The 12,470-nt window shown below is 42.5% G+C and overlaps 2 protein-coding genes across 11 annotated transcripts in view; one reads left to right on the top strand and one right to left on the bottom strand.

The window, feature by feature from the left end:
• CEP63 (centrosomal protein 63) overlaps positions 1-6,526 on the bottom strand; it is a 64,903-nt gene extending 58,377 nt beyond the window's left edge. Inside the window, exon 1 of one of the 7 annotated variants that reach the window (XM_031438682.2) lies at positions 6,387-6,526. Coding sequence is in view for 4 of the 7 variants with exons in the window: in XM_031438903.2 (XP_031294763.2) it covers positions 5,946-6,007 (62 nt within the window). In the remaining 3 variants the exon portion in view is untranslated. Of the gene's footprint in view, positions 1-5,793; positions 5,857-5,945; positions 6,040-6,243; positions 6,319-6,386 lie in introns of those variants that run through there. The other 6 variants (XM_031438740.2, XM_031438903.2, XM_031438576.2 and 3 more) reach the window with 6 other exon arrangements.
• ANAPC13 (anaphase promoting complex subunit 13) lies at positions 6,353-12,233 on the top strand. Of its 4 annotated transcripts, none has more exons than XM_031439164.2 (3): positions 6,353-6,478; positions 7,781-7,909; positions 11,836-12,233. In XM_031439164.2, the coding sequence occupies exons 2-3, from the start codon at positions 7,811-7,813 to the stop codon at positions 11,959-11,961; spliced, it is 225 nt and encodes a 74-aa protein (XP_031295024.1). In that variant the 5' UTR covers positions 6,353-6,478; positions 7,781-7,810; the 3' UTR covers positions 11,962-12,233. The 4 variants fall into 4 exon arrangements, with proteins under 4 accessions (XP_031295024.1, XP_010973826.1, XP_031295098.1 ...); XM_010975524.3 differs by lacking the exon at positions 6,353-6,478 and adding an exon at positions 6,674-6,814; XM_031439238.2 differs by lacking the exon at positions 6,353-6,478 and adding an exon at positions 6,924-7,080.
• The last annotated feature ends 237 nt before the right edge of the window (positions 12,234-12,470 follow it).

Here is a 12,470-nt window from a genome sequence, read left to right as displayed (position 1 = left end):
TCTGAGCTGGAGGCTTTTGGCTGAACTTACCTCAATTCCCCTCCCTTTCTACCTCCCCAACTACGCAAACTGGAGAACCAGAGAGAGGAGTCTAGCATAGAAAGAGGGGACGGGAGATGGAACAGATTCTCATAGAAAGGGAGAGACACACCACAAAGAACGGAAGGTGAGAAGGAGAGAGGAAGGACCACCCTTAAATTCGGAAGTGCCAATGAGTAGTACCTGCTATAGGTTTCTCACCTCTTACCACAAATCTTCAAATTTCATCAACATCAGACTACTTTTCACTCCTGAGAAACTGCTTTTTTCCTTAAACCTTCATAAGCTCAACCGTGAATTAGTCTTTAGATAATTCCCAAAGACTGGGTGCAGGTTCCACCCCTTTGTCCTAATGCCTTGTGTTCAAATTATACTGCTCTGAGACGAGGACTCCTCCATACAACAAAGAATTCAGTGTCGTACTAACCACTAGATATATACAGATGAAACAGCCCCTTTCAAGGAATTAACAGCCCAGTATGGGAAAGAAAAAATTAACCAAAATGTTCCCCTAGTGTGATAAATGTAGTGACAGAGGCATACATAGGGTGTCCTGGAGACACAGGAGAACAAAAAGACTGGGAAATACAATCACAGCATATTATTTGCATCTATTTCTAAAGTTACTAACAGGAGTATTAAGTATTCACGCACAAATATGGCAGAGGAAATTTTTTTCCAGTTGATTTATTCTTCATATTACACCAACATTAGATAAAACGAAAACCTAAAGAAAAAGCTTTTCAGGTTCTACTCCACTTTCTTTCAAAGGATGATACGGTCAATTACAGCCCAGCACAGATTCTGTGTTTTGATCCACTCTAGGGAACTGAGCAGCAGTACACAGTTCCCACAGCACCATGTAGGTGGGGACCCAGGATAGAGTCATGCTCTGCAACTACCTAGCTGTGTATTCTTGGGCTTTAGTTTTTACCTCTATAAAGTGAGGGGCATGACCTGTATCATCTCCAAGGTTTCTTCCAGCTTTTTATTGGGATTCTAACAGCCAATTACACGTCTACTGTATCACACCCCTGAAAACCCTACAAGGGTATTTATTAAACATGTAGGAAAGTGCTATTCCTAAGGACAGTGCTACCAGTTATTCACAACTACCATTACTAAAATTATACTTCTTTAGGTCATGTCATTCTCAAATAATACATTTAGTAATATATATTAGTAATACAGATTTAGTAACATACAATACATTAGTATATTTTCTGGATGACACTGTTTAGTGATTAGCAATATTTAGAATAGAAGTTAACAGTCACTGAATGCTCAACTGTTCTGTCTTGTTTATACTGTCTAATTCAATCTTCATAACATTCATAAAAGATAGGTAATGCTACTCTGAGGAAACTGAGACTCGGAAGGTTAAATAACCACTATAGTCCTAGGATTCAAACCTAGGCAGTGTGACCAAGTTCCAGCCAATGTGCAATCTTTACATATTTTACAGTATTCCAGATCTTAAAATACATCAGCATAGCTTCTTTTGGTTTAATAATGCCTTCTTAGCATAAACAAAACCAAACCAAATTGAAGTCTGGACACAGGAAAAAATATAAACTGAAGGATGGCATCACCACCAGACGGCCACTAGATGGAAGCAGCACAGTAGTGAAAACGGTCCACATGGGGGAAAACTGCCATTTCAGAAATCAAAATCATGGTCTGAGACTAAGACAAGGACATCTGTTCTTTAAAAAAAAGTAGGGATCCAGGCCGGGGGAGGGGGATGTTAATATATTAACATTCTCTGTGGAAAATAATCTTACTAATATAAAATATTTTTACGATTAATTTTTTTTAACAATACTTTCACCACCTGCTTGAGCAGCTGACAAAGCATCAGTTCTCATCCCTCAGGTAAACAGCAAGGACTCCGATCTTCTGTGGACTTCTCTCATCTGCGTATCTCCTGCTATATCTCTGACTCTTTTCCTAACCAACCTGACCCTCATTCAGCTCCATTCACTGTGTCACTTTGCATTCTTTTTTGGCTATGGCATGCGATTATTATGTAAAGTTTATTCTCTGTCCATAATATTAAGTACAAATTTAAGTAATTACTGTTTGATAATCTGCTACTCTTTGCCACTAACATAAATGTTAATGTAGTTAAGTGGAAACTGTGTAGCCCTATGACTGGTACAGGACAATCTTAGTCATTTCTGCAGTCAGACCAAGACATCAATAAACAGAAGTTATTAATTATAACTCTCCTTTGGAATGAAGCCTGTTTTAAATCAGTGAAATGTGGAATGGGATGGTTAAAGGAAATAAAGGCTTTTTCACCAAGTCTGGGAAGCAGGGAAAACATACTTTAAACCTTAGAGAAGAGACTCCAAAGAGGGTATCAGATAATGGGCAAATCTTTGAAATTCATTAACATATTGGAATTGAAATTGGAGGATAACTATGCTCTGTCCCCTACCTGTCATGATATTACAGTGATTACAGAAATCTATGGCTGTGTCAGATATACTGTGACTAAACTGTGGCTGCTCCAATAAATAATCAATGTCACTTACCACTGCCCAGGAGTTTTTCCCTTAAGTTTAAGTAGGAACCTATCAGATAAAATATCAAAGAAATTTTCCAAAATAAAAATGAAATTTTAAAACACTGTCCAAACTATGACTTAAAATCCAGAAAGAATAAGGGAGAAGACTGAGAAACCTGAGTAGATAAAAATACACTTTTACATGGGAAGAATGCTGTAAACAAAGTTGAAAGATAAATGACAACATTATCTGGACGTTTTGTCATGAGAGCTTAATTATCCAGATATATAAAGAGCTTCTAAAAATTGAGGGGAAAAAAAAGAAATCTATAAAAAAAATGAGCAGAAGATATATGAACAAAGAGTTCAGAGAAAAAGAAATGCAGATGACCTTAAACATATGAAAAGATGCTCAGCCTTGCTCACAATAAGAGAAATACAAATTTTAAGTACACTGAGTTACCCTTTCTTCTATATCTGGTTAACGAAAATTTAAAAGTCTGACAATACCCTCTGCTGACAAGGCTACGGGGAAACAGGCATTCACATACTTTGTAGGCGGGAATGCAAAATGGTACAACTACAGCAGAAATTTTTGCCATAGTTAGCTACTAATACATATGCATTTACCCTGTGATCCAATGATGCCACTTCTAGGACTCTATCCCAAACATATGTTGGCAAGAATACAAAATCATACATGCAGAAAGATGTACACTGCAGGGCTATTTGCAATAGCAGGAAGCAACACAATTGCCCATCAACAGGGGACTAGCTGAATATTCATCCACCAATGGAATAATACTATGACACTGTGAAAAGGGGAAACAATTTCTACATACTTCTATGATGGGATCTACAGAGTATGTAATACTAGATGAAAAAAGTAAGATATGAAACAGTACATGCAAATAATACCTTTTACCTAAAAAAGGAGAAAACTATAGATATACCATATAAATATCAATTACATTCCATGTATAATAGAAATATTAAAATATATTAAATATATATAACTATACACACATATATAATATATAATGCATATATATACTGCATTTGTTTTTATGGAAGTATAAACTCAAAACTGGTAAATATGATCCTTTAAGGAAGGGAAATAGAGTAGAGAAACCAGGAATGAAAGCTAAACTTGTCTAAATGTACCTTAACCTACTGGCCAACAGCGGGACAATGTGAGTATCCCCCACCCCAAAAAAACCCAAAAACCCTGCACTAGGTTGAAATAGGTTAAATATATTCAAGTCTATACATTCATGATGATTAAAAAAAAAGGCAAAACCCTCTACAAACTGTATTAAAACTGAGGTAAAAAGTTCTTCATAAACAATTTCCAGCTAATAAATACAGAAGAATGATAGAAAATCACCATATTGCAACCCCTAATGCAATAATGGTTATAAGCAATCTAAATCCATGGAAGTATCTCACCATTGAGAGACTCATGGGGAATTTCATGATAGATGGATTGGCTGACAACACCTGAACCCACTATGCTGCTCAATCTTAACATCACAGAAAAAGAGGAAAGTCAGACACTACGTGCCTCTCTGAAGTCTTTTCCACCACCTATGAAATCTCACCCCACCCTCACCCTGCAAAGAGTCAAGGCTGAATCTGATCAAGCTTCTAGATCAGAGATCAACAGAACTTTCTGCAGTTATGGAAATATTTATACATACACCATTCAAAGAATCGTCATTAGGCAGGCACCTGTGACCACTGGACACTTGAAATGTGGCCAATTCGATGAAGGAACTGAAAATTTTAGTTTCATTTTAATTCATTTAAATAGCCACAGCTGGCTAATGCCTACTATTTTGGAGAGTAAAATTCTAGATCTTACTACTGGTTTAAAGGAAATAAAGGGAATACATGCACACATTAAAGATAAATCTAGAATGTTAAGAGAAAAAGGGAGGCTATGAAACTGCTATATCAAAAAAGACTGAGAAGGCGTATCAACCCAATGCAACACATTGATCTCTACGGCATTTTGACGCAAACAAGCTAATTCTATGGGATAGCTGGGAAAATCTGAACTCAGACTGAATATTGACATTATGGGATTTTTATTAATTTTCATAGGTGTGATGATAGTACTGTGGTTTTGTAAAACTCAAAACACAAACAGTTCTTGAAGAAAAAAATTAAGGTAACATAAAAACCAAAAATTCAATTTCTGAAACTATGTCAGTGTTGGCTTTAATTGAATTTCAGATCACGTTGGCATACATTTATAAGCAAGAAGCTCTGATAAAGTGGACTACTCATGCTGTCATCATCTGCCACCACTAGTACATAAGTGAGGACAGGAAGGACAAAGCAAAGGTATTCTATCTTTTAATGCGACACAAGTGGCATCAGTACAATTAGCATAGACAATCACTACAAATAACTTTTAAAACCTGAAGTTTTAAAACATTCAGTGTGACTGAATGTTTATAAATATTTAACCCACTTTTAACTTCACTATTTCTTACTATATCTGATGACTGATAATGATACAGTCAAATGGCAAGATGCTCGAGATAAAAATCAACCTAAATACAATACTACATTCCAAATAAGAAAATACATACACTTTACTATATCATTAAGCTACAGCTATGATCAGTATAATCTAAATATTTGAAGGTATCTCAACTTAATGATTCTTACGGTGATTTCCTCTTCACGTATAGAAAATAAAATCAAATGCAAACATGCGGGGACTGTATAACCACAGGGCACTAACGCTACAATACTGCTTTATTGAAGAAAGAAAAAAAAATTTTTTTCCAAGACTGGCTTAAGGAATCTTCTGCAAGGCTCACGGAAAATACTTTGTGCAAATAAGTCTACTATAACTATAAATGAAGACTAGTCACTAACAGCAGGCTCATCCTTACTCTTGGATGTTGTAAGGGACATAAGAAAAACATTATAAGCCTAGATTTACTGCCTTCAAATATCTTCCAGATTAAAGTGTTCTAAAGCCGTCCCCTTTAAACCATCACTCTTATCATTTATTTCCCATCCCTGATCTGTATGGAGCAATTCGTGAGTTCTGGGTTCCCCAACTTCAGTCCTTCATGATTTCTGCCCTACTTCCGTGCCTCCTGTACTAACGTTAACGTTTTTAACCAACTCGTGTTTTAAAACTCGCTAAACTTCCCACCCATAAACGAACCGCTACCACCTGCCGTCAATGACCTAAGTCGCAACAATGCTAGGAAGCTAACCAGATAAGGCAGCCCAGGCGGGAGGGCTGTGCCGGGGGTCCCTCCCCTGAAGTGGAAGACTGGCCCGCGGCTGACTCCGCTCGGGGAAGATGAGCAGCTCGCCCACCCCGCCGCCCTCCCGCCGGCCCGGCCTCCAGGGAAGGGCTGACCACCTGGCTGGCCCGGACGGCGCGCCGAGGGAAGTCAGATCGGGCTGCGCGGGTCCGCAGGACATCCGCGGCAAGGCCGAGGGGCGGGGCGCCGGGGCGGAGCCGAGGCGGCGGGGGCGGGCCTGGAGGCCAGCGGGCGGCAGAGGAAGCCCGCCCCGGGCCATATGGCTGCTCGGCCCGTGGCCCCAACACAGCCAGGACTGCCTCCGGGCCGGGACACGGCCGCCCCTCGCCCGTCCGACGTTCGCACATGCGGTTACGGGGCTGCCGCGAGCGCGCCCCAGCGGCTTCCCGCCGTTACCTCCGGCCGGGGGCGCGCACGCGCGTCACCGCCAACCTGACGTTCCGCCTCCGTCGTTGGCACGTTCGTTCCACCCCTGCCCCTTCACTTTTAATTGAAGCGTCCTCCCTGACTCCCCCCTCCGCGCCCGCAAATGGGCTCACCCACATCCGGGGATCGGGGAGAAGGCGTGCGGGTCACGTGACGCTGAGGGTGTGGCCCGGAGAACGCGGGAGCCGTGCTGGGCCGGGTGCTGGTAAGGTTTTCCCGCACCTCTAGGCTAAGTCTTGGAGGGGCGCGCGTTCGGGCTTCTGCCGCTCCTCTTTGCCGAGGCCGTCGTTTTCACCTCATCCTCGTAACCACTTCTCTTATCGCACGTCGGGCGGAATGGAGAGGGACTTGCTCGGCGGTCCTGCGCATCCCCCGCTTCCGCATTTGGTATATCCCGCCTCTGGGCGGAAGCAGCAGCCGTGGGGCGGCCTCCTACGTCTGTACGGATGGTGGTGGCCTGCGAGGGTCATTTCTAGAGAGGGAAAAGGCGTTCCAGCTTTGTTCAAGTAACTGCATTAGTTAACGGAACTCAAAAGCTGAGGTGAATAAAACTGCCCCCGCCCCGGGGAACATACTCACCGCGTGTGTGGGAAGACCACGTGACGGGCAGTGTAAGAAGCTCCCGATTGGGAGCGTTCACTGCGCCGGGGGAACAGTGGCACCCGCTTAGAGGAGGGGACCGCACTCTCCCTGGCGCTTAGAGAAGGCCTCTTGCAGGAAGCGACGTGGGAGCGCAGTTACTTAGACTGGTTAGCTGGGGGAAAAGGAGGAAGACAGAGCATTCCAGGCATTGGGACAGTCACATGTGTAAGAAAAGTTTTGTTCAGGAAAGTGGTTAATGGTTCATTCTGGCGAGTGTGGCAAGTGCTTGGAACAGCGGCCGTGTCCTGGATTGTCTCGATGCTTTCCGCTTTTAAAGCCTTTTAAGAGTGAAGGCACTTTAGCGCCTAACTCTGGAAATGGGTTGTTGAGCCTATGAGCTGACGCCCAACTTTGAGTTTGGAAGGAAAAGTAGGTGTTAGTGAAGGGGCAAGGAGACCCTTAACTGCCAAGGCTGGAAAGTATAACAGGGTTAGAGGTGTTTAGAAGAGAAACAGGTGAAAAAAGATTGAGGGCAAATTGGGGAAAGATGTGCAGAGTCATTGATACAAAATTTACACCTGGCAGTTGGAAACAATAATACCTGAGCAATCATTTACAAAGCCAGCTTGTTGAGTGGAGGTAAGGATAAGAAGGAACGGTTCAAGGGCAGAATGTGTGCTGAAGCTGGAGTGATCTGAGAAAACTTTACAAAAAGCTGGAATCTGTGTGTGACTGGGAAAGTCAGCTGGGAGGGACTGTGATCTTACAAATAAACAGTAAGCTGACAGATGAGATGAGTCTTCTGCAGAGTGATATTACGCCAAAAGACACATCCAGGCTAAAAAAGCCTGGAGAAGCCAAGTGCTTGATTGCATCATCTCCTCATTCATCTTAATGTTTAAGAAGTAATCTCTTTGGCTTACAGATCTGGCAAGATCAGAGCTGCTGCAGGAGCATGGACAGTGAGGTACAGAGAGATGGAAGGATCTTGGATTTGATTGACGATGCTTGGCGAGAAGACAAGCTGCCTTATGAGGATGTTGCAATACCACTGGTAGGCTATGATTTGTGCTAGGGTGGTGGGTTAAAGGTATGATCTGAAAGACCCTAGTAGAGGTAAGACAATGGACAAATAAACTAGTAAGGCAAAGAAATCAAAACTGGGGAGTCTTCTAATTCTAGAAGCCTCTGGAGAGCATTTAGTTCAACTTTTTATTTGAGGAGAAATGTGGTTCAGAGAGCTGGTGGACCAGCTCAGTTAGGGATCCTGCCAGAACTGAACCCCAGAGCTTCCGAGCCATGTTCTGTCCATCACACCAAAGCTAGTAAGCCACATAGTGAGAGTTTAATGCATATGGTGAGGAGGAACAAGAAGCAGTGGCCTATAAACTTCATTTCTCCTCTGCCTGTCGTTTGTCAGTTGATATTTTTAGAAACTCACGTTTTGGAACACACAACTATCCTAGGTTCCCTGGAAAATAATTCGGAAGACAACCAACTTTTCTTCATTTGTACTGAGACCAACAGGCTCTTTTCTTTCCTGATCTGGAAAATTCTCCTGTTACTGGTCTGTTAACCCTCTTGTAATAAGTGGTCTAAATATTTTGCTTGAATAAATGCTTATTGAAAATCGTATTTATGTCATGCAGGCCTAGCAAGAACAGGGACAATTTTTCTTGAGAGCATGCCAACTGCCATGAAAAGAGCTGTCAATAAAACAGAGCTTGCAGGCAGACTGCTGCTACATTTACTTACAGAGAAATGACATTCAGCTCACTTCCACTTTCAGTTAAGAATAAGAGATAGTATATTCAATGACTAATATGCATATCAAAGAATAAGTCACAGCTTATTCTTAGAAAAATAGTCAAAAGAGAGAGCATAATAATTATAGCTCCACTTATTGAATATCTGTCTCGTGCAATGGATCAAGGTTGAAATCTGACATACAGTATCTCTAATCCTTAAAACAACCTCCAAGGGAGGGGGGTGATGTTATCCCCCTTGGATAGGAAGGAACTAGAATCAAAGAGGAGAACTTGCCCAAAGGCTGGTAGCTGATAAGCTGGACCTCACATCTAGCTCTGTAAGGCTCCAGTTCCTGTTCTGTGGAATTCTGTTGGTTCTTTCATTCCACGAGCAGTTCTTTGAAGCCTACTTTGTCCAGTAAGACTGGATAAACACAAGATACAGTTTCTGCCCCTCGAGGTCTAGAGAGGCAGCATATATCAATAAATATTTGTAGTAGTAAGTAGTCTAAGTCAGGTCGTGAGCAGCTACATAGTATAAGAAGTGGCTGCCTGGTGGGCATCAGGAAGCGTTTCAGGAAGAAAATAATGTTTAATCTGCTCATAAGGGAGGACCAGAGGTTTAGTGGGCGTAGGTAAGGGCCCTCCAGCAGAGGAGATAGACATGCAAAGGCTCAGAGTTTTGAAAGGCTGTGGGAGACGGTGAGGCATTCGGTATGGATGGAGAGTACTTACGTAAGGTAGGAAGAAAAGTTGGTCTTGGACCCAATTGTGAGAGGAGCATTTGATGCCCTGCTTAACCCTTATCCTGAGGACATCCTTTAATGAGTGGTCTTCAAAATCGAAATCTGCCATGCTCAAATACATTAGAAAATCAGTTTAGCAGCATTGTTACAGAATGTGCCAAGGAAAGACAGGACAGAAGGAGGTGACAGGGCAGTGTCTAGACAAGGGAGGAGGACCTAAACAAAGGCAAGGGAGTGGAGGGGAATTGCTGAATTCTGGACATGCGAATAGCAGGATTTGGGGACCGTCTGTGTGGAAGGGGTTGAGAGAGGGAAATTTCCATTTGACTTCCAGGCTGTTGCCTGGTCCTGTTGCTAATCCCTGTCTTTCCCCAGGGCTTGTGATTCTAAGGCAACGTGTATGTCAGTTAGCTTTTGCTGCTGCCTAACAAATAACCCCCAAATTATAGTGGCTTGAAACAACAGCTATTTATGTCATGATTTTGTAGCTCATTGAGAGAGTCTTCTGATCTTCACCAGCTCGGATGATTCCTGCTGGACTTGCTGGTGTTTTGCAGTCAGCCAGCAGGCTGGGTGATTCAGGACACTTTGACATGTCTGGCAGTTAGCAAGCTGTGAGCGGGGGTGATGAACTGACTGGGCCATAGTCTCATTATCCAGCAGATTAGCCCAGACTTCACATAGTCATCTTAGGGTTCCAAGGGCAGCATCAGAGGAAACTGCAAGGCTTCATGGAGTCTAGGCTGCGAACTGGCCCATGGCATTGCAGCTGCTTCCTGGGAGCCACAGCAAGTCACATGGCCAGTCCAATCCAAGGGTGAAGAAATGAACTGTCTTTTCAGAGGAGCAGGTGCAAAGAATTGTGGCCATTTTTGCAGTGCACCATAGGAGATGGTTGTGTTTGCCATACTTTATGACACTTTGTTTTCTAAGCACATATGCAATTTTATATGTTGGCATTCATTGCAGGAGACAGTAGTGACCAAATGAAAGACATTCTATTTTAGAACCAGATAAAATTAAATAAGTTCTGAATTAAATAATTGATTAACCAAGGACTCGTTTATGCTTTGTCAGCTCTAAGTAATTATTGAAACCAAACTCTCTTCAAATGCATTCTTACTTTCGAGTAAATTTGTACAAGTATGTTTGAATCTGAGTATTACATTTGTAGATCAAGATGTATGTGATTCAGGTATACTTGTACATATTGTGTAAGTAAATAATTTCATATATATTAAACATCATACATTTGAAGGAAAAAAATTATTATATTCATATTCTGCAAATTGGAGTCCAGTGGGGAATCCTAAGTCTGGATATTGGGTAATAGTTTGCTACGCTAAAAAAAAAAAAGTAAATCCAAATAACTGAAAAGAAATATATTGGTATCAGTGAATTCTAGTACAAAGCAGAGTTTCAGTGATAATAAAGTTAAATTTAAAACATAAGTAAGCTGGAAGCTCCAGTGGCACAATCGGTTAGGGCGCAGTACTTACAAAATGTAAGGAAACTATGGAAAGATCTCACCACACATACAAAAAAATGGTAACTATGTGAGGATGGATGTGTTAATTAACCTTAATTCAGTGATCATTTCTCAGTGTATACCTATACATCGTTGTGTAGTACAGCCTTAAACCTACACAGTGTTATATGTAAGTTAAATCTCAATAAAGCTGGAAGTATACATGTATAAGGAAACTAGCCCAGATTCTGCACTGGGTATGGCCCGCGGCGGACCGTTTTAAGAAAACCGCTGATAGGATGTGTTGTTTTGTGTTGCCCGGCTCCACCACTAGGGGGAAGTCTCATCTATTATGTTACATTTTCAGGGCTCCCCATTTAACCTCCATTATAGTATAGGCAGGTTGGATACAGGATGGTTTTTAATACATTTCTTGTGCTTAAGTAATGTGCCGGCCAATGTGGTATTCTATAAAGCAGCTTCCCGAGAAAAGATTTGGGACTGGCTCTTTTCAGTATTCTAGCCACCAGTAAGGATAGCAAATATTCTTTGCACTGAATAACCCCACACAGTGCTGAGCACCCGACTTCAGGCCCCTCACTTAGTCCTCACAGCAGTCCTGTGAGGTGATGGCCACTTTTCCCTCCCACTGCCCAAGAGGAAACGAAGGCTCCGAGGGTCTGAGTACCTTGCCCGCATAGCCCAGCACATGGGGAGTCACGGGCTTGGATCCCGGTGGCTTCCAGAACCCCGTGTCCTTAGCCACACTGCCTCCTACACAAGCACCAGAGTCATACCGCCATCACTCCTGACGAGGTGGATCAGGGCACGTCTGAGCGATACCTGGGATAGCTCCTCACGTTTTTTAATTCTGGCTCTTTCCTTAGGATACGATTCTGTTCATTTTGCTGCCTGTTTCTAGGAACTCACAGGTTTTAATTCTAAGTGCTCTTGAGTTTTAAGGGGTTTGTTACTGCCGAGTATGCTGTCGTTCTAAATGTCCATTGTACCTTTTCAGAATGAGCTTCCGGAACCTGAACAGGACAACGGCGGCACCACAGAATCTGTCAAAGAGCAAGAGATGAAGTGGACTGACCTGGCTTTACAGTACCTCCACGAGAACGTGCCGCCCATGGGAAACTGACGCCTGGCCGCCGTTCCTGGGCGGGTGGTTTTAAGTACACAGATACAGAATGTTTTCCTTCAGTCTCCTAATTCACATCTTCTAGTGGTAGATCAACACTCAAAAATGTACATCCACTTACTTAGTGGCAGCAAAGTGGGATGTGAAAATTCTCACCAGGGTGAGAATCTGATTGAGAGTCTCAGAAATGCAGGGGGTTTGGCCCTTTGAACCTAAAGTTCTTTATTTACTAGTTTGTGTTTGAACGTGAGTCATTAAACATTTGCCTTTAACTCTGCGTTTGCTTTACTGTCAGAGTTTAACACTTCCCAACTACTTATATGTGTCCTGTGACACAGGTGGTTGAAGATACAAGATGGAAAGGCGAGGAAAGAGGAAGCCAGCCCTGGGGAAAGTAGCCCACTTCTCACGTAGCCCCGCCTTGAGTGGGTTGTGTGGAGTCTGTGGTTATAGTGGGTTTGTTGATAGCCCATTCACTGGTTACTGGGACTCCTAAGACCCCCCATGGT

This window comes from Camelus dromedarius, chromosome 2 (assembly GCF_036321535.1).
Source record: "Camelus dromedarius isolate mCamDro1 chromosome 2, mCamDro1.pat, whole genome shotgun sequence".
Taxonomy (NCBI): Eukaryota; Metazoa; Chordata; class Mammalia; order Artiodactyla; family Camelidae; genus Camelus; species Camelus dromedarius.
Note: the sequence above shows the minus strand (reverse complement) of the source record. Positions and strands in the feature narration are given on the sequence as shown.

Excerpts from the sequence above, each read along its gene's own strand:
- ANAPC13 (XM_031439164.2), top strand. The coding sequence starts at position 7,811 with ATGGACAGTGAGGTACAGAGAGATGGAAGGATCTTGGATTTGATTGAC. Across the intron at positions 7,910-11,835 it reads AGGATGTTGCAATACCACTG|AATGAGCTTCCGGAACCTGA; the intron begins GTAGGCTATGAT and ends GTACCTTTTCAG.